Source organism: Phlebotomus argentipes, unplaced genomic scaffold (assembly GCF_947086385.1).
Source record: "Phlebotomus argentipes unplaced genomic scaffold, Phlebotomus argentipes genome assembly contig_5, whole genome shotgun sequence".
Lineage (NCBI taxonomy): Eukaryota > Metazoa > Arthropoda > Insecta > Diptera > Psychodidae > Phlebotomus > Phlebotomus argentipes.
In genome coordinates, this window is record NW_026776165.1 from 9,772,213 (window position 1) to 9,794,452 (window position 22,240).

Consider the following 22,240-nt stretch of genomic DNA (forward strand, 5'->3'; position numbering starts at 1 on the left):
GAGATTTCCACCTTTTTCAGACAATTTGTTATGTTTTTAAATATTTATTTGTCTTACATTTCAGACAATTACATTAATTCCATTGAATTGGAAACTTTGTGGACGCCATACTTTTGAAAATATTCTTCGCCACTCATGGGATTGTCCTTGTTATCGTAAATACAATCGAAAACATCCTTTTTATCTTTGTTCCTGATGTAGAGCAGTTCCGAAAGCAACCATTCTGGGAGGATTTTCTCCACCTCGTCAAAGAAAATGGTTCGATTTCCCTGCGCGGCGATGTGAAGAGGTGTGTTTCCATCGTTGTCGACAGCCTGAAGTTGCGCAACGAGTAAACCGTTTGGACGTTTTTGTACATAATTAAGCACATGTTTGACGATCTCAACATTATTCGCTTCCTTGGCAATTGAATGCAGAAGTTTTGCGTTCTTATTGATCACTTGAATCCACAAATTTGTCATACAATCCTCAAGTAGGTTTTTCTTCACTTGAATCTTCTTTTTGAAGATTGTATTTAGGAATTTTATGTTGATCTCTAATGATTTACCCTTTCTGTCCTCAATTGGAGTGAAAAAGTCATGTATAGTTTCTTCCCCGAAAATTTTCAGGATTACAGTGATGAAAATGTCACAGAGATGATTTTCCTTTGTGCATTGCTTCAAAATTGAATTTCCACCACAAACTTCGTCCTTAATTTGTGCTTCAATTTCCTCTTTGGTGAGTAAATTCAACAACTTCTCGACTATGAATGAATTGTTGCTCTCAAAAGCGTGACAAAGAACTGACTTGCCATCGTGGCAAATGAAGCTGCATTTTTCATCTTTCAGCATTTGCATTGCTCCTTCAAAAATATCCTCTCGCGTGATGGAATTCAGCGCATAGAGAAATCTGTAGTGCTCTTTAGATGCATTTGCGCGGCTGCAGACTGTCTTCATAAAGTTCTGATCATTTTCTTTCCAGTCCCAAAATGATGCCAAGGAATGTCCGAGAAAAAGACGATCCTTGAACTGTTCTTCCTTCAGGACTTCATCTAATAATGTGAAAATATCGTCTTCAGTTGTGCCCAAAAGTTCGTAGTGCCACAATAAGACTTTTTTGACGAACATCCAACTGGAAACTTTCTGCTTTCTCAAGTAGTTCCTGAAGTGATTGAAGGTTTTCTCAGGTAAATTGTCTGCGTGAGTGACTATTTTTCGGCTTATTAGTAAATCTGTGTACTCTTTGAATAGCTGAAAGTTTGTTTCCTTTATAATGAAATTGAGGATCTTCCCCATGTCTCGCTCCTTGAACACCGCATTGGTTTCTTCTGGGCCAAGGTAGTGATCGTAGATCTTGACAGTGAGTTCCAGTTGCAATGGTGAAGTAAACGGAATGGTTTCCAGAAGCTTCTTACTCTTGCAGATCTGTCTGACTTTGTCATTGGGACAGAAAGTCTTGGCCATGTCAAAGACAATCTCCAATTGAGAGATTTCCCTATTGAACCACGCATAATGGAAAAATTCCAGGATGAAATCGGATATTTGATTGGCTTCTGCTTGGTGTTCTTCCAACTTCACTTTCTCCTTAACATCTTGCAGTCTCTTTAAGATGAATCTGTATATGAAACTTGTGAGCGATCTATCAAATTGCATCTTTTGGCTGCCATTCTTGTCATCCTTCTTCAAAAGACACTTCAGCAACTCAATATCAACGATCTTATCCGCCGGAAAGATTTTCCTTGTGAACCAATCGGCCGCAAAGAACTCTTTAAAAGTGTCGTAGATGAATAAGTATTCGCCTGTCTTATTGCCTGTGATGAAACCTCTTCCGTAGATTTCGTACATTCTCCTCTCGATGTTCACATTTTCCGTCTCCTTCCAGAATTCTGGGAGAAGATTCTTGGCCGCAATCTCCATGTGAGTCTGTCTTACCATTGCGAACACATCGACTTCTTTCTCCTTGATGAAGATATTTGACTGCTTTTCCTCTGTCTTTCTGTAGAATTTCCTGCAGTTGTCCTGGAAGATCTTGTCATATATCATGAGAACGTCCACTTCTAGGATCTTCTCTGACCACTTCTTGTTGCTTCTCTTGCAGAATTCCATGCACTCTTGCGCATAGTGATCCGCAAGGATGTTGAGCATGAGAGGAATGCTAGGTGTGATGTCTGTGAGCTTTGATCTGTAGCACATCTTGAAGAATTTCTTAGTGTAAACGTGAATATTCTGCTTCTCAACTTCATCTTCTGAAAGTTCTCCTCTTCTAATCATTGTGTTCAAGATATTTCCCCAATAAAGTCGCAAGAATTGGCGTTGCATGACATTATTGTAGGGTTCCAAAATGTAATTCAACCTGAAAAGAAGCAAGAAAGCAACAATATAAAAGAAGATTTCTTATAAATCCGTACAAAAATCAAAAACCTACTCAAACTTCAATTTATCGATGGTCTGTATCAAGTGTTTTTGACTTGAGATGAACATTTGTATCTTCTTCAACTTCAATCCCTCGACAATCTCAATGATTTGATCACTGTAGAGCGGTGATATTTCATCGAATCCGTCCAAGAATATCACGATCTTCGGCAATTCTTCCTCAAGATAAGCTTCAACAAGCAGTCTCTCGATTCTGTGCACTTTTTCACTCTCTGCGTTGATTTTGAGGAAGTTTATTTTGGTGAATTCCCACGCATCTGTCGAGGAAATCTTTATTCCCTTGTCTTTGATGAAGTGTAGAATGTCGCTGTGCGTCTTGAGATCGATGTATTGAACAAAGCGACAGGGTTTTTGCTGTTTTGTCCTTTGCGCTATCCTCAGCATTGTCGTGGATTTGCCAACTCCTGCCAAGCCTTGAATTATTGTGTTCTCTCCTGGCGTGTAAATGTCCTCCTCCTTCACCATATCATCCTCCCTCAATTTCCCCACACTTCTGGGCGAAATCGAAAAGATTCGATCAATGTAGTATTTCGGCAAGTCGTCAACAGGCAATTTCGTTCCGAATTTGAGTGTCTGTTGGTTGTTGTCAAAGAAAGCCTGCAGGATTTCCGTCAGCACATCCTTATTGTCAGTTAAAAGAGAGACTTTTACTGGACAGCCTTGAAATTCCACTTCCTTCTGCAAGAATTCTTCTCTAGCTTCATTGCTGAAATCGTCTAGAGAGCAAATTTTGGCTGCTGAATTGTTGTCAGTCGATTTGAAGATAAATATGGCATTTTCATAGGCATCAAACTCCTCCTGAACTTCTTCAGTGTCCACATAAACCACCACTTTTTGCTTGAACACTTTGAGGGCATCTTTGTAGTCTGTGAGCTTGGAAAATGGTATGCAAAATACATTTGCTAGGCGATTTTGCTTCCTCTCTTTCGCCAAGATTGCCTTGTAAACCATGAAAGCCAATAATTTTCCACTTCCTCTACAGAAAAACTCCTTCTGACCCTCATTCACACACTGAAGCGCGTCTTCTGAGAAATCTATCCAGTCGAATTGCTTACAGAAATCAGCTGAGAATGTAGGAAAATCCAGTTCAAGCACAGAATTTTGAATAATTTCGTTGAATTTTTCCTTAATCATCGGATTCCTCACGAGTTTCCCTTCGCTGTCTTTCTCGAGGCTCAGCGACTCGAACACATTATTGCGCACTTTGAAGAAATTCTTGGTGGGGAAATTCCTGTATTTGCGCGACAACAGAACATTATTGATGATCATGAGTTCTTGAGAGCTCGGAAATTTGGAAATGTAAGAGAAATTGTCCAAGAAGAATGCATCAGTAATCTTCGCACCGCCACTTAAAGGGATTTCTTTGGCAAATTTGATCACTTTCATGTCCCTTTCACAGCGGTCCTTGAGTTCTCTGAACAATTCACAATAAACTGCATTTGATTCATCAACGATGGTTAGAATATCCGTTGATTGTGTTTCATCAAGATCAATCTCACTATTTGTCAATACAATAAACTTCGATGTGCGATTTGGAGATTTCTTACTCTTCACCACGGCTTCATAGTATTGATTGATCTCAAAGCTCTTCTCCTGGCTTTTATTTTTCTGCTGAATACCTGGCTGTGGAATTATGTGATCTCGCGTGACTTTCTTGTCGGCATGTGCGGCATGTTTAGTCTGTATAAAGAAGGAATATTCCTCGTTGTTCACTTCAAATTCCGCAACAATATCATCGAATTTCTTCAAATCTGTCACTTCGAAGCCAATTGTCCAGTATCTGCACTCTTCCCAGTTGTTCAAGACCAGGCACAAGTAGAAGAAGAGCTCCTTCTGGTACACGTGACCGTGTTCTGCCGTGACTTCAGACTTGTGAGGCTGGTTAGGGCGCAGATAGAATGCCGCAAGTGATGATTCTGGCGTTGTCATACTCGACACTGAACTTGAAGACTACAAGAAAGAAAACTCACACGATTTCGTTTTAATCCGGGCGTTCATTCGCATAATTCACACACGCACAAAAAATGATTTCATTCCCACACTCACTTCGACACTAGAAGTGCTCGCAAGATTGGGTTTTTTTGCCAATTTTTCTCACTATTTTCACTGATTTTCAGGCAGTATTTTTGGGAAAATCTTCTTTATTAAACAATTCAAGTATGCAAATGCTGTAATTATGCGAAATTCACGATTTCAGATTGTTTAGCCTTAAAAGCCACGCTTGAATACTCGGCAAAATATAACCAAAGACTGAGAAAATTGCTTCAGTTTATGCTTTTTAAAAGCCTCTCTTATCGGCGCCGCAGAACACTAACGAAATATATATAAACCGGCATCTGTGGGGAGTTCTTCCACGCAATGCGTCAGTGTGTGTGATAGCGTGTTCGTATTTTTCTGCGCAGAATCGAACATATATGCTATGTACATATGTAAGACAGAGAATCCTTATTCGTGTTTTAATGCATCAGGCGCAAAATGTATGGAAAACTTGAGAATTTCTACAGTAAATCAATAATATATTCAAAAGGATGCTTGCTTTGAAGCTAATAAAGGTGACTAAAAAAGGATTTTAAACAAATTTATTATTTATAACAATTCAAATGTTGTTAGTTTCAATACAATTGATATTGAAATGATAATAAAATTGCCGAAATTACACATTCAGAAAATCATTTGATCCTTAAAATACGTTTTCTTTTTCTTTTCACCATATACGAAATTAAGGATATTTTTTTTAATACGACTTAACCGCGAAATTAAGCCTTAAATTCGTTAATTACACAAAATATTTGATATAATTAACAAATTGCACCATGTTGTGAAATACTAAAATTTCACAATCTTGCGCAATATTCGTATTATTATTGAGAATCTTATGAAATATTCTTTATTTTATCCATTTTATCAATAATTAGATTTCAGAGAAGGACTTCCTTGTATAGGGGAGAGCGGGGCAGTGTTAATCCTGAACAAATTGTGCAATCCCGTTTCTTTTCAGACTTTCAAATGAATATGAAATGAAAACATCCCTCAATAAAAGGTTCTGTTTAGACTAAATATCTAAACACAGACGTTTCAGAATATTTTATGGTTAATATTCAATCTTTCTGACTTCGCTGATTTGTCAAATTAATGCTGAATGTCGTGTAAGTTCGAGGTTGTACTGTATTTCATTCACAAGCTGTTTCAAAGCTGCTGTCGTCGTTCAGAGCCGACAGTTTACATGTGGATATAAACAGTGTTTGACGGATTATTGCGGCGAACGTGCTGAATTGAGAAGGAAGTGAGAAGACACAGTGTGGATTTAAAGGAATCATTTCGTACAATAGGAGCTGTTATTCCCCAAATTCCAAGGTAAATTCAGTTATAGTGAGAAAATACAATGATTTTGTGGCGTGACGCAATTCATATTCGTTACTCATTGTTGTGAAATGTGTTTTTTTTTCTTCTGTTTCAGTTCCACCAAATTCACAATGTTGCCCACTGGAAAGGAAGATATTGTCAAAGCTTACGTGCTAATTTCAAAGGGAAACGAGCAAACTACGATGGAGAATAACATCAAATTCCTAAATCAACTCCTCGAGAGTGAACCTAAACCCGAAGAGAGTTCCTTACAGGCTTTCTTGAAGCTCTTCTGCGACGATGTGTTGTATTGGCAAACAGAAGTGGGCGAAAAACTTCGTCTCTTTCACGTGATTGCGAAAGAGGCGAAACATTTGGAGATCATCAAGCATACTTTTCACTACTTGCACACTTTTCCGGACAATCTTTTGGTCAAGGAACTCGAGAGCGTCGACGAGGACGGCAACACGGCTCTTCACATTGCCGCTCAGGGAAATACGGCAATTTTTGTGGACTATCTTGAAGTTCTGAGAGACGAAAACATTCTCCACTTTGACGACATCGCCTGCTTGTGCTACACTTTCAACAAAGCTCAGCAATCGATGTATGAAATCATGGACGACAATCCCTTCTTCACCGAGTACGTTGAGGATTACCTGACGAAGTACGGCGTGTGAAGACAATGAAAAAACACGGCCAAGTTCACTTTTTACCTTAAAATAGTACTTTTATTTTTGTATTATTCTTTAAAAGTTGCTCAAACTAGTAACTAGGGTTTCATTTTAAAGAATAATTCATCCGCTGCTGTTTCGTTCTTCATCTTTTGTTCATCTCTCATTGGACTTTTTTTATCATCCTGCGTGACTTTGTCTCAATCTCTGTGTATTTTTTTCTTCTCCTTCTAGTCGATTCATGTTTTCGCACTAATCAAAGTTGATTTATTACGTAAAAGTGATACGAATAGGATTCTTAGCCACACTCATGCATGCGCTTTCTGCTCGCAGTGACTTAATATCTAATTCATGATTAAGTTGTGTAGTTTACTGAATTTCTCTCAACGCTCCTTATCAATCGAATAGTGGTTTATTCTTAAAAAATGTTCTGCTTCATGTCAATAATGAGTCCAGAATTACCCAGAAGGACGACAAGAAATTGAATATACAAATAAACAAATAAAAGAATGAAATAATTATTGTTTTTTCCCATGATTTTGCTGATTTTTTTTTATAATGCCTTTCTTCAATCAATGCACCTCGTTTTCAATTTAGAAGAATAAATGTAGTGATTGTGTAATTTTCTAACTCCTTTCAAATCTACTTACAAGTAATTCTATAATATTCTTTCTCTCCTCCAAAATTCTTCCCCACTAAATATCTATTGTTTTGTAGTTTTATACTTTTCTTCAATCAAAGTAAAACTCTCCCGTTTCTTTCTTTTAATAATTATTACACATGTTTTTCTTGGTTGTTAATCCCTATTTTTACATACAATATTTAATAGATTGTTAATAATAAGTTTCATCTTCACTAATTAATTATTTTTATCCACTTTTAAATATTTATATATATATATATATTATGTATATATATATATATATATATCGTTCTTCCTTCTCTTATTCCCACTTTCTATTCCTTTTTCAACTACCTTCTCATCATTTTAAATTAGAATACAAAATCGTTACGGTCTACATATTTTTGCGAATCAAAAACCACCAATCTATATCGCAATTATTTCTCTCTCTCTCTCTCTTTCTCTCGCTTTAACCATGAAATCTACGCTCAAGTGTTTTCTCAATAATTCTAAACGGCTATTTAAAATATGTTTAATAGTTATTTTAGTGGTATTTCCTCATCATCCTCTTCCTCCCTTCAAATCTATCCTCAAGCTTCATTTTCGCCACCCAAGTGCGCAATTATCGCTTGAGAGTTTATTCAAAGTTAGGGAGAGTTCCTATTAAAAAAAAAACCAGATGACTCCTGAATGTTCTCCACTTCTATGTACACACTTAAGAAGTAATCTATCATATATTAAAAATGTATTCTCCGTCCAATTTACAGGCCCACCAAGAGCCTTAAGAACACCCAAATCCCGCCGCGTTCTTTTGCCTTCATAAAAGAAAAATCAAAGTCTCTCTTTCACTGCACATTTCTTGCTTCTTGCCTTTGCAAATAAATTAAAAACAATATTAGTGAATGAAAAAGGATGGAAATGGGCGGGAGAGATATCACAACATATTTCCACATACTCCCTGTCTCTCTCTCTCTCTTCATCTCTTTGTTTCTGTTATTAAATAATTCATCAGAAAATTTTCTCCCCCGTGAAAATAAAATAAAGAAAGCCACACCCTTTCACTTCCCTCAACAAACGACTGGCGGTGATGAAGCGTCTGCACAATAAAATTCTGCAGCTAAAATGATAATACTCTACACGGTAAGTGTGTAATTTTTCGCATTGGCGTTGTCTTCGTCACTCCTTGGAGTGCGTCTTCCTTCGGTGGTTCTGCCCGGAGCATTTGCCAGCCTTACAGTGACTCCTCGAAGGCCGCCATCAGATCGCTCTGCATGTTCATGTCAATCTGGCCGGCCAACTGCAATTGTGGAAATAACCATTAAATAAAACGAAATCACAGTGGAAGACTCACTGAAAGTGTATAAAACTCTCACTCACCGCCTCTTTTCGTCGTCTCTCCTGCTCCAATCTCCTCAATTCGGCCCTCCTGGCGGCGCCTCTGTCCTGATTAGCCGCACTGGCGCCCATTCCTGGCGATCCACTCCGCTGTGGTGACTCCTTGATCTCATCCACGCGTGCCGGCAGAGGTTCCGCCCCGGTTTTTCTGCTTTACAGAACACCCACAATCAGTAAGCATTCCTCAACATTCCTCAATTTGAATCAACTCACCTCGGCGCGTCATGCTCGTCCTGGCTCTTCTGCTTCTGCTGCTGCTCTTGCTGTCGCTTCAGCTCTTTCTCAGCCGCCTCCTTCTGACTCCTCTTCAGCTCCTGCTGCTCCAGGAACTTCTGCCTGTCCATCTTCTCCTTCGCCTTGTTCCTGAACTGCTGAAAACTGTCCATTGACGGCTTTGGCTTCGCCTGCGGCGTCGCGACACTCTGCGGCGATCCCGCCGATGCCAGCGATGACCACGAGCTGGCATTTTTCAGATTCTGTTCGTGTGACGGTTTAAGGGCCTGTGCAAAGTTACCTTTCGCCTCACTCGTCGCCGCCTTCACTTTGTCGTGCACCGGCGCCATGAGCAGATCTTCAATGGGCTTCGGCGTGAGCAGGAACTTCTCCTCGCGCTTCACAGGAGCACTCGTGGGCGTTTGCGGCAGCTGTTGCTGCATCTGCGACTGCTGCGGCGTTTGCGGCGTTGACGGCTGACTCGCTGTACCTGAAATAAAGCCAGATTGTCAGTGTGATTCGTCAGAAGATTCGCCCAAGAGAATTTCTCACCTGCTCCTCCGCGGTTGAGGAGTTGGCCAGACATTGCCGGATCGAAGATCGATACCATGGGATTCGCCACGTGGCCTCCGGACGGCGGCCCCTGCGGCACGGGCGGCGGCTGGAATTGCAGCACGCCCATGCCGTTGAGAGACGCTGTCGCGTGGTCCATCACGAAGCCATTCGGCCCGGACGTCGCGTGAGCCATGCTCTGCTGCAGCTGATGGTGCATCGCCTCAATGCTGAGCTGCTGCAGAAGCGATTGTTGGTGCGCGAGGGCGGCGGGCGGTTGTGGCGGCGCCGCAGCCTCGCTCTTTGGAATGATACTCTGTGCACTCAAGTCGCCAATCAAGTCCAGCGGATGGTGGTTGGCCATCTCCGACTTGAGGTTCTGCTCCAGACTGGCCAGACTCTGCTCCAGCGGATCCACATAGCCGCCCGACATAGCGCCGTGATGTGCCGCTGGTTGCCTCATGCCGTTGCCCATCGCTGCGCCGGCCATGGCACTCATCTGGACAGCCGCCGCCTTGGGCATCTGGTGCTCCATTGGTGGCGCGGGTAGCGGCGCGGGGCCGCGCATCGGCTGCTGCATCATGTTCATGGGCGCCGTCTGTATGGGCGGCGGCGCGCTCAGCTCCTGCTTCACCGCGCTGCTGGCCTGCGAGATGGTCGGCGGAGCGGCGCTGCTCATGCTCACCATCGGGTGCTTCATGCTGCCGTTGGTGTTCACCAGGCTCACCGGCGGCGCCACCGACACCGGTGCCTGGGAGGTTTGCTGTGGTGCCGGAAGGAGCGGTGTCTGGATAATGCCGTTGAAGTGACTCTGCGTGGTGACTGGCAGGCTGGAGGCCATCGTGTTCTGCGGCATCTGCGGAGAAACATCACGGTCAAACACATTCACTCAAGGAGCTACAATTTCATCAATAAAAAAATGCGCTTTCTTGCGCAATTTCGCGAGTCGGGAATATTTCTGTGCAATAACAATCATTCACATTAAGCTTAACAACACACAAAATTAACATTTATTCATATATGGATTCCTTTGCGAAACTCACCGAGACATTATTATTCGACTGAAGATCGTCCTTTTTCACGCGCTTTTTCGATGTCGATGACTTTCCCGTGCCTGAGGAAAAGAGCGAAAAAATCACCTTTAAACAGTGTTCAAATACATCTACTCAACATACTTTTCATTAAACTATAGAGTGAAATCAATCAATAAATACCTTAATTTAACAATCAATTTCATCATCAGTGAGGCAGCCACGATTATCGCAAAAGATGATCTTTCGATACCGAAAAAAAACAGTGAATTTCTATGCCCAAGACAAAAACATAAATGTTACAAAAAAAAGGAACGTGGGAGAAAATAAAAACTTCTTAGCCACGAAATTTGTCTCTCTTCATTTCTCCTCAAAAGAAAATAAAAGATTTTCTTATAATGTATATTTATTATTATTTTTTGTATATTTTCTATGCATAATTAATATAAAAAATTCTTAACTTTACACATTACAATCCTAAGATTTATGCTGTATCTTTTCTCTCACTTCTCGTCGAAATCTTTCATCTCTTCTTTTCCCTTTCTTCACTTTGTAATCCATTTTGTCTTAGTGAAATTTATCTCTTTTCTAAAAGAAATATAAATAATCATTTCCGATTTCCATTTCTGCTTTTAAATCAATTGTTTCTCGGTATTTTTTTTTGCTTTTTTTGGGATGCTCTCAATGTTCGCTGAAAGAAAAGATCGTAGAGGGAAAAAGTTGGAAGAACTCTACAAAGAGAGAAGAGGATTTTTTGTATTTTTTGCAGGATGGGCGGAAAATGCTCTTTAAACTGAAAGAAACAGGAAAAATCTATATTCCCTCCATTTTAACCGTGCAAACAATGTGTAATGGGGAAAGCTGACAGCCTCTGAATTATTGCAAATTTTTCTCATCTCTTCATACTTTTATCTCAATTCATTTCCACTCACATTTCTCGCTGTTCACAGCGATTTCTCCATGTTAAACTTCTTCATCGACTTTTTTTCGGTTTTTTTTAATGTTCTTTAGGTTGCGCTTTTATCAAAACACTTGGACAAAGATTCTCTTTATCACTTTTTTTTTGTTGTTAACAAAAGCAAACAGAAAAGACGCGAAAACGGAAGCAATTTCATCGACTCAAAACACTTGATGGAATTTCGTAAGAAATATATTATTGACACACTTTCGAGTGTCTTCGATGCGAAATGCAAATGCTTAAGAAGTGCAGTGTTTCCGGGAGGAAAAAATGATAAGATGCTAAACAGAAGATAGACAGCAAAGAATATCAATCCGTTTTACACATTGTCTGCTCCTCAAAGACGCGAAACAGCATAAAGAGATAGTAGTTTATCATTGAAGAGAAAATAAAAAAAATATATACTTGTTTCTGTGAATTTCTGGATGCATGATTTATCAATGGGATTGTGTTTTTCTTTTCATAATAATAATTGGCTTAATATACTGTCTTTTCGCTGAAGAAGAGACTCGGATTTTTCGCTCCTTTTGCACCCTCTCAATCAGACTCTATGTTAACCATTTGATATCTCATCTCTCTCTTCTCCTCTTCATTTTTTCTCTATTGCTTTCTTCACCTTATCACCTTTGTTTTGTCTTTCTTTTTAAATCAAAGATTTATTCTTCCATTCATTGTTGGCTAAGAAGTTTTGATTTTCTGTGAGTTTTTATTTTTCATCTTTAAAATCTCTCCATCACTTCTCAATGCGATGGAAATCAATTGTGAACAGAAAAAAATTTATTGTGTATGGCAAGAAAAAAAAATCAGGGACTCACTTAGAGATAAAATACTCTGGACAAAGTGTTCTGCTCAGATCATCTTCAGATTCAACGGCGTGGCTGCCCCAGTACACATCATTCATCATTTTACATTTTGAGACGTAAACTCACGTCACTCGCAATGCGGGAGGAAATAGTTAACTTAAAACGCTTTACAATCATTCTTTTCTTTTCATTTTCTTTTTGATTTCAGTCAAGAGGAAATCAACATTCTTTCCGATTTGCTTCAAAAACATAACAACGCTCAAAGGAGTCATAAATTGTTGTGAAAGAAAACTGTGCTGAAAGGACAAACAATAATAGTTAAATAATTAAGAAAAATAAGCTGAAGGAAAAATTTGTGAAAAATAAAACCCCCGTGATTTACCTCTTATTAAATACAAAATATAGAGATTATTTGACTGGAAAGTTTCTTAGAATTACATTCTTATGCACTTGTATGTTTTATCAATGATTCTATATATTCAGGTAAATTTTTCTCTTCTTTCTTCTCTTTAGAATAACTCACATTTGCTTTATCAATATGTCGTTTAATCTTCTCCTTCTTCTTCTTCATCTATCAAAGCAATGATTTTTTCTTCAATTAATTTTCTTTAGAGATAAAAACTGCATTTTACATTGGTTTTTTTTTACTGTTCTGTTTAACTTTATATGTTTTGGAAAATGAAATATTCTGTTCTACAGAAAAATTAGAAAAAAAATATATATAGGAAAGTATAATTGAAAATCTACTTTCGAAAGAAAAAAATCCTACATTACTAAATATTGTGTGTCTCATTGTTCACTTCCTTCTCTCCTATATTTACATTTAGTAATACTTTCTCTTCTTCTTCTTTAAAGATTATTTTTATACACATATACATTAAGTATATTTTGTTTTTAAATATATTTCTGTGTTTTTCTCATCTTTTCTTCTTTTTTCTCTTAATTAATGTTAAATTGTTTCTTTACTTGAATGTTTTTCTTCTTGCTCTCCGGAAAACTTTAATAATGCCTTTCTTGTGTAATTTGCTTTTTTTTACTGTTAAAATCTATGCTTTCTCAGTATTCTTTAGGCTTTTAGTGCATAATAGACTTTTTTCTTCTTCTTCTCTTCTCATGTTCTGCTATGTAAAACACGCACACACAAAAGTAAATAATAAATGGAGAATTATTTGCTCTTCCCAAGTTAACTATGGCTTGTCCTATTATCATCCCTTTTTCCTTCTTCTTTTCATAAATGCATTGTTGAAGCGCCGCAATTGTCACAAAGGAAAGCAATAAAAATATTTGATTTGCTGGGAAAATGAAATTGATGACGAAAGAGAGAAAAATCGTCAATAACTTATAAAACATGTGGCAGTAAATTAACAAATACTTCCACCGCGCGCGCTAGTAATAGAATAATATAATAAATAAGCTGTAAATTGTAGAGAATTAAATGTTGATGGTTCTTAAAAGCGACAGCATTGAATTTTTGATTTGGATTGAGGAAAGAAAAGAAAAAAAACAACTAACAACTAATGGCCTAACAAGACTTCCTATTTATCTTTGCCTTACACAGAATACAATAGTAATTCTATCATTTATACGCATTAAATATCAGTTTCCATGTTCTTTGAGGTCTTTGAATTGTGTGTGTGTTAACGTTACAAATATTGTATCTCCTACACCTTTCTTCTCTGCACGTTTGATAACATCTAAAAGGCTGCGAAAACACTTCATCAATGTTCGTCTAGCAGAATAACTTTCAAATTTGTATAATCAATTTGCCAATGAAGAATTCCACAGTTGTCACACTCTGATGTCCTCACTGTTAATCTTTGTACATCATCTTTTTATTTATTTGCATCTGAATTCCTTAAACGCCTAGAAATGTGTGTGTGAGTTTTTTCTTCAGTTATGATGACAATTGAACAAAATTTTCCTAACATGATTTTTTTTTTTCAATATTGATTTCTTCCTCAAAAATGAACTACAACTTGTACAAACACTTTATATTAATAATTTAGCAATGGTTTTTTTGAAATATCGTTCTTCTTTTCACACATAAAGAAATGAATTATATTATTCAATGACGAAATTAATATGAATGACTAAATATTTTGCGTAGATTTTATCTCTTTCTTTTTCTTCTTTTTCCTCCTTTCAATACTTGTCCTATAACTCTCTTTGTAATATATAAATTATTTATCTCTCGTTGAAGACAAAAGCACATTTTCTGTGCTCCTTTTCTCAACCCACTTTTCCTCTATAGAATTATAAATTTCTTTTTAATCTATTAATTGTGTGTCTATTTTTGTATCTAACCTGCTTCACTATCGCTGGAATCACTACTACTTGTGTCACTCGAACTTGACGACGACGAGTCGGTGGAACTACTGCTCGACGACAGTCGTCCCGACGGGACAACATCGACTTTCGACGCGTCATCTGCAAAGAGGCAAAGAAGAGCGTTTCGAGTTCAGCAAAGGATTCCACATTGTCAGCCTTCACGTGTTTTCTCTCTACCTTTTTTCGTTGCTTTCTTGGACGTCCCTAATTGTCCAGTGACATCCTGAAGTCGCTTTTCCAACTCCTGTTTTTTCTCTGCCATTTGCTCGTCTTTTGATTTTCCCGACATCTTCTTATCTGCAATGATAGGAATATCCAAAAATTGATACAATTCAGCCACTTTCTCTCTCTCTCTCTCACTTTCTTCAGCATCATCACATAATGTCCACTAATTCCATCAACTACAGAAGAAGCAAGTAAACTTCATTTCCAATTTCATTTCTCTGAATTGGATTTCAACAGACAAATTCATACTGAATCTTGTAGTTTCACAAATGTGCCAATTTGTCTTATACAATTATCATTTAATTGTACCAAAACTTTACCCAATGTTATTTGTAGAACGAAGTGAAGTAATTTAAGTAATGTTGAAATCCATTCTCAATACAATTCCACCAATATTCTATCCATAAATATTTAGAAATGGCATATTAAATCACTGGTTAATTAAAAAAGTAAAAATATTTCCACCTTCCATTGAGATTAGTTACAGAAACAAGCAAAAACAGTTAAGAAAACGTACAAAGTTTGCTAGCATGCAAAAATATTATCTCAATTGTATTAGATAATTATTTCATAACCATAAATACTTATTTCTTTTTATAACATGTTAAAGAGGCATAAAGTATTGTTTCTAAGCCGACTTTAAGGATTTTCTCAAAGAAAAATAACCACAATGATATGATGTAGAAATATCAAACTACGACAAAAATTGTAATAATAATTTAAAAATTTGTGAATTTAAAGTGATTTTGTAGTTCATCCAATCACACGAACACTACTTCAAATCTTTCATTTTGAGTTTCTTTGGTATGCTTCTCAAAAATGTGTTTTTTCAATATTTTCACTAAATTTCTCTTCAATTTTTAATCTATTTACACTTGGATATTTGTTTGACGATTGATGAGGTAAAGAAGAAGCTAACTAGTGAGAATTTTACACAGGATTTTAATTACAAAATCTATTTTTGCAATGTAAAAATTATAAATATGTGTGATATTAGTAAACAAATATAAAAAAAAAATAGCAAACACAAAAGGAAAAGTATAGATAACACAAAATGTTAACGAAAAAGTCTTGTGAATAAACAGTTTTTGTCTTTTAGAGCTTATGTGTTTCAAGAGAAAATAGTAGAGAAAGGATCACTTCGTGGGCAAAATAATAATAACAATGTAATAATTAAAATCAATCAATTGAATAAGAAAATGTCCACTAATGTTACAACATTTCTCTAGAATTTTTTCCAAATCCTGTGATCTTTACAATATACATATTTTCTTTTCAAAGTGTATCTCTCAGTCATTCTCTGTATCTCTTTATCATTATTCTTTCTGTATTCTTTTCTTTTTTTCTTTTCGAAAAGCAGTGTGTGTCATTGGCAGGAACTTACAGTAAGGCTTACGAGTTTTTTTGCGAAGACACGACGCCACGTAATTCTCCAATTCGCGCAACGTTGACGGCTTCAGGGTCTCAAAGTCAATCTCAATCTCATCCGGATTGGAGTCACGTAAGGATGGCTCTCTGCTTTGTATTATATGTACAACTCTTCCGAGTTTGTCTCCTGCAAAAGCGAAAGGTCATACGATAAGCGATCTCAAAGGCTCATTTCCCCCTTCCCGGCAAAAAAAAAGAAAAGAAAAACAGTGCAAACTCACCAGGTAATTTGTTAATGTCCAGCGATAGCTGTCTTTTCTCGTCATACGACATTGGTTTGGCCGTGTCCTCTTCCTCCGAGTCAAAATTGTGCGTCGCTATCTGCTTCTTCTTGCCCGGCCCACGAACTCCACCGCCGCCACTGCCACTGGCCGCCTTCACCTTCTTCGTTGATTGCGCCGAATTGACGACGGTGGCGGACTTGGGCGCCCTCTGGCCCTTCACCTTCGCCCCCTTGGCGTTCGCACTCAGCGGCACCTGCATCGCCATCGAGTGGGCATTTGGACCAGCAGTTTGACTAATTTGTTTCCCTACACTCGAGTGACCTGCAATAGCAAAAGAAACATCCCATCAGCCTTCCTCCCACACGCAAAGCCTCTTCATTCTCCTTCGCTTTCCCTCCATTTCCCATCGAAGCAAGCATCAAATGCCAAAGAGAGTCAGAGTCGTTACGATTCTCAATTGCAAAATTGGCATCACATAAAGTATAAAGTACACAGCAAATGATTATGCTCATTAAACTGTGGCATCAACTCATAATGTGCCATTTGAAAATACAGAATATTCTGATAATAAATTCTATTTTAAACAATTCTGTCAGTCTTCACATTATGCACTGCTTTACGACACCCTCACAGAGACAGACAGACAGGCAACAAGCGGTATAAAACACACTCCAAATATCATTTGCATTGCCAATCTATACAGTGATTGTGGCATTGCAGTGATGAGAACAGGATGTGTTCTCTTAACACATTAAAGATACCGCAATATTTTACGCAGATAACTTATTTATCCTCACTCAAAAATGTCCTTAGCACAATGTGGATTGAATTCAGCCTAGAGTAGGTTGAATAAACATCAGTAAAACTCTGAAACTTGAGGACATAATGAAATATCAAAAATCACTGTAACACAATCGAATATCTTGACTAGAAAACAAGAGCTGCAGGCAAAAGATAACAAGAGATATTGATTACATCAATGAAAGCTCCGTTAGATTCAATTATTTCTAGTCATGATAAAAATTTGCAGCGCAATGCATCACAAAATCTCCCCACAATATATTTTAAAGTTCTGCTTTATATTTCATTTCACTTTTCAAGGGACAAAAAAATCACCGGCAGCGTTGAAATGCAAACTGCCGTGATTGCATCGCACTTTGTAAATACATCAACGCAATTTGTAATTCAATTTCATCTCTTCTCACTTCAAACAGGTGTTCAAACAGAATTCAATTCCACCACCCTTTGATATGTGCGTCCATTGATTGCAGAGAGAGAGAGGCTGAAAAGTGCCAGAACAGAGACTCACCTGCTGTCGCAGTCGGTGCTCCCGGTCCCACTGGTGTGACCTTCTTCTTCTCCTTGAGTTTCTTCTTGGCCTTCTTCTTGTTCGTGGACTCCTCCACGAGTTTTCGCATCTCCTCTTGCAGATCCACCAGCTTCGACTGCAGCACCTTCAGCCGGGCGCTGCGCTCCTCATCCGAGTTGGACTCCATGTCTGTGTCACTCGACTCGCCGCTACTGGAGGAGCTCTCCTTGCCGCCAGCGCCGCCGTACACCGGCCCCGCGCCGCTGGCGCCCACATTCGTTACGGGCTCATCGGGTATATTGGCGTAGCGCATCTCGAACACATCCTGCAGCTTCCTGCCCATCACCACGACATCGTGATCCTTGGGGTTGTATTTGTAACAATTGGTGAAGATCAGCCTCACGTCCGCCGCGAATTCCTGCGCCGTCTTGTACTCCCTGTTGTCCATCTTGAGCTTCACCGTGCCCAAATCCATTGGCTTCTTGATGATGTCATGATAATCGTACAGACCCAGCAGGTCGGCGTCCACAGGCTTGTAGAATGGCCACGCATACCTGATGTGCTTCTCGCTGAACAGCTCCTTCAGTATCTCATTGCACGCCTTCAGCGGCTCAGACAGCTTCTCCTTGTTCTTCGGCGCCCCACCACCGGCTGATCCGACACCAGCGGACGCGCCCGCAGTGGACGTCATCGGAGATTTGGGGTACGGCGTCGACTGAAATGATGGCATCTCCTTATTAGCCTACATATCGCGCATTTGACACACAATATAAGCACGTGAATCTTCAGAGAATTGGGGAAGAAAAGCTATACGCAGAGTGCAATACTTTACGCGTAGCTCATATTCCGCTCAACCGACAAGATTTATGAATAGATTTCACTTATAAATTTCACGCATGTGAATTTCAAAGCGATTCTTTCTATTGCTGCTCTTGTGAGCCAACATAAACAAAAACACGTGCATTCTTGAATGCCGTGGATGATCAGTGAACAGAAAAACAATCAAATCTGCCTTCTGATCTTCCAGTCATTCACCAGTTCTAAGGATTCTAACAGCAAGGATACTCACTTGACGGCCGCTCCCTCGTCTCGTGGCGATCTTCTTGGAGTCATTTCCACTGCCGGGCGTGTAGTGCGAGTCAAAGGTGGTCGCCGTGGTGGGTGTGGTGGTGTCCGCCTTCCTCTTCACGCCCTTTTTCACTTTCACCGGCTGTGGCGGCATCACCGAGTCCAGCAGTGTCTGCTGCGAACTGTTTAGATTCACGTGATAGGGCGGCGGCGGTTGGGCCGCTGCCGCGGGTTGCTGCCCGCCGGCCGCCGGCGCCGTTGACGTGCTTATCATGGATGACGGCGCCTGTTGGCCACCGGTGGCGGGCAGAGGGAGTGCAGAGCTCAGGGCCGTGCCGACGCCCGGTGCCGCTGCTGTAGCAGTCGTTGTGGTGTTCGTGCTGCCGGGAATCCCCATTGGCGGCACCAACGGCAGCCCGGCCACGGCGGGCGCCGTTGAGTTTGGCGGCACGCCACCCGTGGACGTCACAGTGCTGCCCATCATTGCCGTAGGCGTCGTGGAGGGCGTCGCATTGGGACGCCCCCGTGCCGGACCAATCAGCGTCCCCGGCGGCCCAATAGGGCGCGCCTTCTTCTTGCCGCTCTTCTTGCTCGACGACTCAATCTCAATCTCCTCCTTCGGCATCCGCTGGACCTTGTTCAGAAAGAGCTTCTCGAGGATCTGCGCCATCAGCACGACATCCTCGTCGGGCTGATTGTACACATAGCAATTCGAAAACATGATATTGAAGTCCTGAATGCACTCCTTCGACGATTGGTAGTAGTTATTCTCCAGGCGCTTCTTAATTGTGCCCAAGTCCATCGGCTGCTTGATGATCTTGTGATAGTCGGGAAGATTGAGATTCTTGGCGTCCACGGGCTGCAGGAATGGCCACGAGTGCCGGTGCTTCCACACCGCCGTGATCACCGTCTTGAGGAGGAATTGCAGCTGATTCGTCTTGCGCCCCGGCCGATCTGGCGGCGGCACAACCGGCGGCTGCACGACGCCATTCACTGGCTCCACGTGAGGCTCACCTCGCGTCTGCGACTCCTTCACCGCCTCCATCTTCGCGGGGCCAGACTGTAAAATACAGAAGAGATTTCGTTTCACTCCGCCAAAAAGTGCCCCCAAAACAACCAATAATTTGACCCAGAAATCAAGTCGGCGAAATCGGCCGCCAATTTCTCACTCTCTCAGAGATTCACTTTCGGCGGGAAAGAGATTCTGTGAGATTTGCAAGTTCAGCGAGAGACGCTGCCTTATCAATTTTACAGCACGCTTAGCATAACAAAGAGTAACAACATAATATAAATATTGTTTCTGCTCTTGAAAAATCCCCCTGTCAATAGTGGAATAATGTTTACACATCGGAATTGAAACCTCGACAAAATACAGTATTGAGATATTCAGCGGTTGATTCACAACTGATAAATTTCTGGATATGCAAGCAGAAGGAAGAATTTCGCGCTTTTATGAAGAGATCGGAAATCACATCTCTTAAAATAAGAGATGTACTCGACGAAGCTTAATTTGCCATGAATTCTATAGAAAATATTCAGTACGATTGTTAAATTTATCCAATAGATATTTACATTTAACGCATATTCCTGAATTCCCTCCTGATCTCCGCACATTAAGACTTTAATTTCCTTGGAAAAACTGTAGTGTTTAGTTTTAAAAGATTGCAAAATGAGACTATTTTCCCGCCAAAACTATTTTGCTTTGAACTGCATTTTCCTCTATAGCGTAAATCTTTTTTTTCGCAAAATGCATGACTTTTTCGAGCTTAAAGCAATTTAAGTCGCCTCTCAACTTAAGCCGTAATTCTGTCGAGTACTTTAGCTTGCATTGATTCTCACAATAACATTATTTTTGTGTATTTTATCATTGATTGCTTTCTCTATTATGGTTTTTTCTTATTTTTCATTACACTCTTCAATTCCAGATGCGTGATTTAATAGAATGTTTACAGTCTCCGCTCAATTTGACATTTCCCGCCCTAAACTTGAGCCAGTAGAATTTATCGCAAAAACATCCGATCGCGCTGCGATTTCTCATTGAACTGTATCGTAATGGTGAAAACACAGCATTTGTAATTTGTAATTTGTTCACGATCATCTCTTTCTTCCCCACGCGTATCGTGTATTTTCCTTCCTACTTTGTCAGCGTCTGACTCTGACATGTCGAGACAGCCACTGTGCGAGTAGGAAGGAAAATACACGATACGCGTGGGGAAGAAAGAGATGATCGTGAACAAATTACAAATTACAAATGCTGTGTTTTCACCATAATGTTTCGAGTTCACAAATTTGCCAAAAATCCACACTCATCAAATACCGCCTAAAAAGCGTGAAATCTCACGTGAAACTGGCCGTCATTGGCTTGCGTGCCGCCACTTTGGCGCACACGCCGTCATTGAACATCTCTCGCAATGGCCCTCAAACTCTTCCGGGCTGGCCGGAAGCACTCAACGCCAGGCGCCCCGACTCACCGTGAAATTGTTGGAGTCGGCAATGGGATCAGATCCTTGCTGCATGATGCCCAAGCTGTGGCTTCCCTTGGGCTCTTCACAACACACAAACTCTCAGTTCTCACAAAGTCTCTCTAAAAGTGTCCACAGATCATCTGGTGAGTCGCATCACCTCCGGCCGAGTCTGTAAGAGATTCGAGGCGTGATTCTCGGACATTTTGGAAGATGGCGCGAAAAGGGAGGTGCTCATGGGCCACCAGAGGCGAAATTTCCACAAAACCTGCCGGGACCTTGACCATTTGGGGCGCTACGTGGGCTCCTGCACCCCTAGAGGGTGCTCCTTCGTCAGAATGTGTGTACTATAGCAGGCTATTGGCACGGGACGGTTCGCTTTGGCTAAGAGGGGCCCCACTTCTTAAGAGATTTTTGTAAACAATCACCTTCAATTTCAACCGCATTTGCTGCGATTTTACAACTTTTAACACTCTACAGAGCAACATTAGACGCTTCCTTGCGCCCCACGGATCACAGAGACACTTCAACTGGGGCCGCAGAGCCTGCGGAAAGGCCCAAAAAGTCCTTGCAAAAATTTTCAATTGCTAATATGGCGGGCTGTCCGACAAATGTCAGAAGCGCGATTTCATGCGTCGCCGGAGTACCCTTGGCCACTCTGCTCACTTTTCCCCCCTAATTGTGCCCCCGGACCCGCCACAAACACCCCCAGTCGCACCCCCGTGGCCCCATGAGCACTTTCTGTGTGGTCACAGTGGGAAAAGAGGACTGGAATGCGGGTGAAAAACTCACGGGAGAGGCTTTCACAGTCGAGAAGGTGCTTTCTGCTATGGCGGCGTCGCTCGTGAAAAGGTTCCAGAAGCAGCTGCCGCATAACACAACACTTCCCACCTCACGCGTCTCAGTTTTCCACCTTTTTCACGCACATCCGCATACTGGGCGCATCAAACACACCATTTCACGCACGGATAGGACACTTTTGCGACGATATAGGGTCTCTTCGATTGATTTTTCAATCGTTTTCACCAACTAATATCACTCGCAGTTCGCCTTTTCCTCTCACAGTCTTCGAGGCAAAAGCGCATCACGACGCGACAATTTTCCACCAAACACCACTTTATGTTGCATCACCTTGCGAAATACCTGCAGCATGCATCGTGGAAAATTCGAGCATGATTTTTCACACACTCTTATCGCC

The 22,240-nt window shown here is 40.5% G+C and overlaps 4 protein-coding genes across 7 annotated transcripts; 1 reads left to right on the plus strand and 3 right to left on the minus strand.

The window, feature by feature from the left end:
• Nucleotides 1-66: 66 nt before the first annotated feature.
• On the minus strand, nt 67-3,474 carry LOC132256274 (uncharacterized). Its single transcript, XM_059752599.1, has 2 exons — nt 2,404-3,474; nt 67-2,331 (listed from the first exon to the last, which is right to left on the minus strand). Exons 1-2 carry the CDS (start codon nt 3,360-3,362, stop codon nt 69-71), a joined length of 3,222 nt encoding a protein of 1,073 aa, XP_059608582.1. The 5' UTR covers nt 3,363-3,474; the 3' UTR covers nt 67-68.
• Nucleotides 3,446-4,526, minus strand: LOC132255972 (uncharacterized). The gene is made up of 3 exons (XM_059752147.1): nt 4,458-4,526; nt 3,558-4,361; nt 3,446-3,475 (listed from the first exon to the last, which is right to left on the minus strand). Exons 2-3 carry the CDS (start codon nt 4,338-4,340, stop codon nt 3,446-3,448), a joined length of 813 nt encoding a protein of 270 aa, XP_059608130.1. The 5' UTR covers nt 4,341-4,361; nt 4,458-4,526.
• A 1,106-nt stretch (nt 4,527-5,632) lies between these two features.
• Nucleotides 5,633-6,942, plus strand: LOC132255381 (uncharacterized). The gene is made up of 2 exons (XM_059751385.1): nt 5,633-5,765; nt 5,869-6,942. The coding sequence occupies exon 2, from the start codon at nt 5,885-5,887 to the stop codon at nt 6,428-6,430; it is 546 nt and encodes a 181-aa protein (XP_059607368.1). The 5' UTR covers nt 5,633-5,765; nt 5,869-5,884; the 3' UTR covers nt 6,431-6,942.
• LOC132255379 (homeotic protein female sterile-like) lies at nt 6,575-22,119 on the minus strand. Of its 4 annotated transcripts, none has more exons than XM_059751382.1 (13): nt 21,835-22,119; nt 21,052-21,214; nt 18,582-19,640; nt 17,513-18,227; nt 16,201-16,524; nt 15,948-16,106; nt 14,504-14,623; nt 14,303-14,425; nt 10,250-10,320; nt 9,207-10,062; nt 8,655-9,144; nt 8,424-8,592; nt 6,575-8,343 (listed from the first exon to the last, which is right to left on the minus strand). In XM_059751382.1, exons 2-13 carry the CDS (start codon nt 21,094-21,096, stop codon nt 8,278-8,280), a joined length of 4,197 nt encoding a protein of 1,398 aa, XP_059607365.1. In that variant the 5' UTR covers nt 21,097-21,214; nt 21,835-22,119; the 3' UTR covers nt 6,575-8,277. The 4 variants fall into 4 exon arrangements, with proteins under 4 accessions (XP_059607365.1, XP_059607364.1, XP_059607363.1 ...); XM_059751381.1 differs by having other exon boundaries at nt 8,424-8,589; nt 15,936-16,106; XM_059751380.1 differs by having other exon boundaries at nt 15,936-16,106.
• Nucleotides 22,120-22,240: the final 121 nt, after the last annotated feature.

What these genes read in the sequence shown, in the direction of transcription:
- LOC132256274 (XM_059752599.1), bottom strand. Translation starts at nt 3,362, where the DNA reads ATGGTTTACAAGGCAATCTTGGCGAAAGAGAGGAAGCAAAATCGCCTA. An exon ending in ATCGATAAATTGAAGTTTGA is followed by an intron (nt 2,332 to 2,403) that starts GTAGGTTTTTGA and finishes GCTTCTTTTCAG; the next exon opens with GTTGAATTACATTTTGGAAC.
- LOC132255972 (XM_059752147.1), bottom strand. Translation starts at nt 4,340, where the DNA reads ATGACAACGCCAGAATCATCACTTGCGGCATTCTATCTGCGCCCTAAC. An exon ending in AAGACAGCGAAGGGAAACTC is followed by an intron (nt 3,476 to 3,557) that starts GTGAGGAATCCG and finishes CTACATTCTCAG; the next exon opens with CTGATTTCTGTAAGCAATTC.
- LOC132255381 (XM_059751385.1), top strand. Translation starts at nt 5,885, where the DNA reads ATGTTGCCCACTGGAAAGGAAGATATTGTCAAAGCTTACGTGCTAATT.
- LOC132255379 (XM_059751380.1), bottom strand. Translation starts at nt 21,096, where the DNA reads ATGCAGCAAGGATCTGATCCCATTGCCGACTCCAACAATTTCACG. An exon ending in GACGAGGGAGCGGCCGTCAA is followed by an intron (nt 18,228 to 18,581) that starts GTGAGTATCCTT and finishes CCATCATTTCAG; the next exon opens with TCGACGCCGTACCCCAAATC. An exon ending in TTCCAGCGATAGTGAAGCAG is followed by an intron (nt 10,321 to 14,302) that starts GTTAGATACAAA and finishes TCTTTTCCTCAG; the next exon opens with GCACGGGAAAGTCATCGACA.